Source organism: Ambystoma mexicanum, chromosome 4p, assembly GCF_040938575.1.
Source record: "Ambystoma mexicanum isolate Mex_15411 chromosome 4p, UKY_AmexF1_1, whole genome shotgun sequence".
NCBI lineage: Eukaryota > Metazoa > Chordata > Amphibia > Caudata > Ambystomatidae > Ambystoma > Ambystoma mexicanum.
The window spans coordinates 61,872,912-61,875,251 of record NC_090927.1 but is presented as its reverse complement, the minus strand read 5'-3'; the positions used below and the strand labels follow the sequence as shown (position 1 = coordinate 61,875,251).

The following is a 2,340-nucleotide window of genomic DNA, read 5'->3' as shown; positions in this document are numbered from 1 at the left end:
GCTACACTGCACACGCGCAACCCTAAGTTAGATCGGAACCCCAGCTGAGTACACGCACCCCTACATCTGACACCTGATTTTACCTGTGTGCAAGTGTCTGTGCGCCTGCCTTCGGGTGACGGTTAGAATGAGGGCTTTGCATGGCCATTTCCCCCGAAAGGTTGCGCGGTCAGATCCATGAATATGTATCTTTCCACACAATAGAGGGTATGCAATGGACTGCCTGTGGGCATTCCTCGTAACGCCCACATTTTCCTTTGTCCTTTCTCATTTTACGAGTTACACCACTATCCCTGCCCTCTGTGCAATCCATGCTCTGCGTCGTGTCTCGTGCAAGGTACTCGGCTGCTCGCAGAGACGTGCCGAGCCTGCGCGAGGTACCCACAAAGTACGAAAAAGTGACGCTCAGTCCGTTCCATGAATCGACAAATGGAATTTTGCATGCAGTTTGGCACGCAAAGGCCCTATTTACTGCACAAATAATTCCAAGAATCGGGCCCAAAGTGTAAATGTTCAATTTTAATGCAGTGTTTAATTGTAGTGTTTTGTTTGTTCCTCAGTGCTTCAGGGTCAAGACGTTTTTCTGCAGTTCTGACCAAGTCAATTTAACATAAACTGTTGAACACAAAGATCACCTTCAATGAAATCTGTTTCGCTGTGCAACTTTTAGCAGGGCTATTTTCACCTCTTTGTTCCTGAGACTGTAGATCATGGGGTTCAGCAACGGTGGAGTCACGGTATAAAAGAGTGAAATTATTTTATCCTGATTTGCAGAGTCTGCAGATGTTGGCTTCATGTACATGAAAATGGCGGTGCCATAGAATATGGTGACAACAATCAGGTGCGAGGCACATGTTGAGAAGGCTTTGTGCCGGCCTTCAGAAGAGATGATTCCCAGGATGGTGGTGATGATGCGTGCGTAGGAGACAACAGTCAAAATACTGGGGATTAGCAGTGCAAAGATCCCTGCAACAAAAACCACCATCTCTGTGACAAATGTGTCTCTGCACGCCATCTTTAAAAGAGCAGTGGCCTCACAAAAGAAATGGTTGACAATTCTGTGCCCACACAAAGGCAACCGTAATGTGAAAACCGTGTCCATGAGGGCCATCACAATGCCACTCACCCAGCAGCAGACTGCCATTGTAACACAACAAGACCTGCTCATAATGACACTATAACGCAAGGGAAACAAGATGGCTACATAACGATCGTATGCCATGACTGCTAAGAGTACACATTCTGTGATACCCAGGAGCAGGGAAATGTACATCTGAGCTGCACATCCTGGGAAGCTGATTCTCCTCCACGATAGCTGTTGGGCCAACAAGCCAGGTGCAAATACTGTTGAGAAGCAGATGTCCAAGAAGGACAGGTTCCCAAGAAAGAAGTACATAGGAGTATGAAGGCGTGGCTCATTGACACAGGCTGTAACCAGAAAACCATTCCCAATAATAGTGAGAAGGTATGTAAATATGAATAACACAAAGAGAACGATCTTCACGTGCGGGTCCTCAGATAGTCCCAGCAGTAGGAACTCTGTCCCTGCGCTTCCATTCTTCATCTCCACTGAGCATCTTCTTCTCATCTGTAGGAAAATAAGGACAGACTCACAGTAAACCCATGTGCATTCTTGGTTGGATGTGACATAATACAATACTGTTAAACCACAGTGCAGATCAATGGAAGGTGTTTCATCATGGTGGAGAGCTGAACATCTCTATACATGCCTTAGATACAAGGGAAGAGAAAGTATTAGAAAGTGTGTCGGGATTTGTATTCACCAACCCATGCACATCTTTTATTGGATTGGAATGTGAAAGATTTATGAGCAAAAGAAGACTTTCCCAATTCTTCATGTACATACAAGGATCCTAATGGATTTGAAAATGTTGCCGGACTAAGAATTCCTTGCATATTCAATCACAGGCAGCTTGTCCACCAAAAAAGAAAATAACCTGCCTGCTTGGATCTCACTATTACTCACACACAAATGTCCATTAACATAATAAACTACTACTATATATGTGCAGTTTTGAGTAAGCTTTTAGTGAAGTGCATCATAATTCTGGGGGTTTTGACTAAGGAAGCACTATTATCGGTTCACAACACACAAAGATTTTGTTAAAAGTGTTCCTTCCCTCTCACCTCTCACCTTCCTAATAGAGTGCCACTGTGAGGTTTCCAAAATCAGGGGTATATGGGATTTACGTTTGGATCATTTTTATGAGAGCAGAAATGATACACTTAAACTTGCTCTCATTTCCCATTCCTTAATGAGTAGCTTTTGCCTTCACAGAACACACATTATCAAGCAGATCTGCATTAGGCTGTGGCACG

General features: G+C 44.2%; 1 protein-coding gene across 1 annotated transcript; it reads right to left on the bottom strand.

The window, feature by feature from the left end:
- Window positions 1-637: 637 nt before the first annotated feature.
- Window positions 638-1,564, bottom strand: LOC138452536 (olfactory receptor 2D3-like). The gene has a single exon (XM_069604983.1). It carries the CDS (start codon window positions 1,562-1,564, stop codon window positions 638-640), a length of 927 nt encoding a protein of 308 aa, XP_069461084.1.
- Window positions 1,565-2,340: the final 776 nt, after the last annotated feature.

Bases quoted from the DNA above. Each gene is read 5' to 3' on its own strand.
- LOC138452536 (XM_069604983.1), bottom strand. From the start codon at position 1,564: ATGAAGAATGGAAGCGCAGGGACAGAGTTCCTACTGCTGGGACTATCT.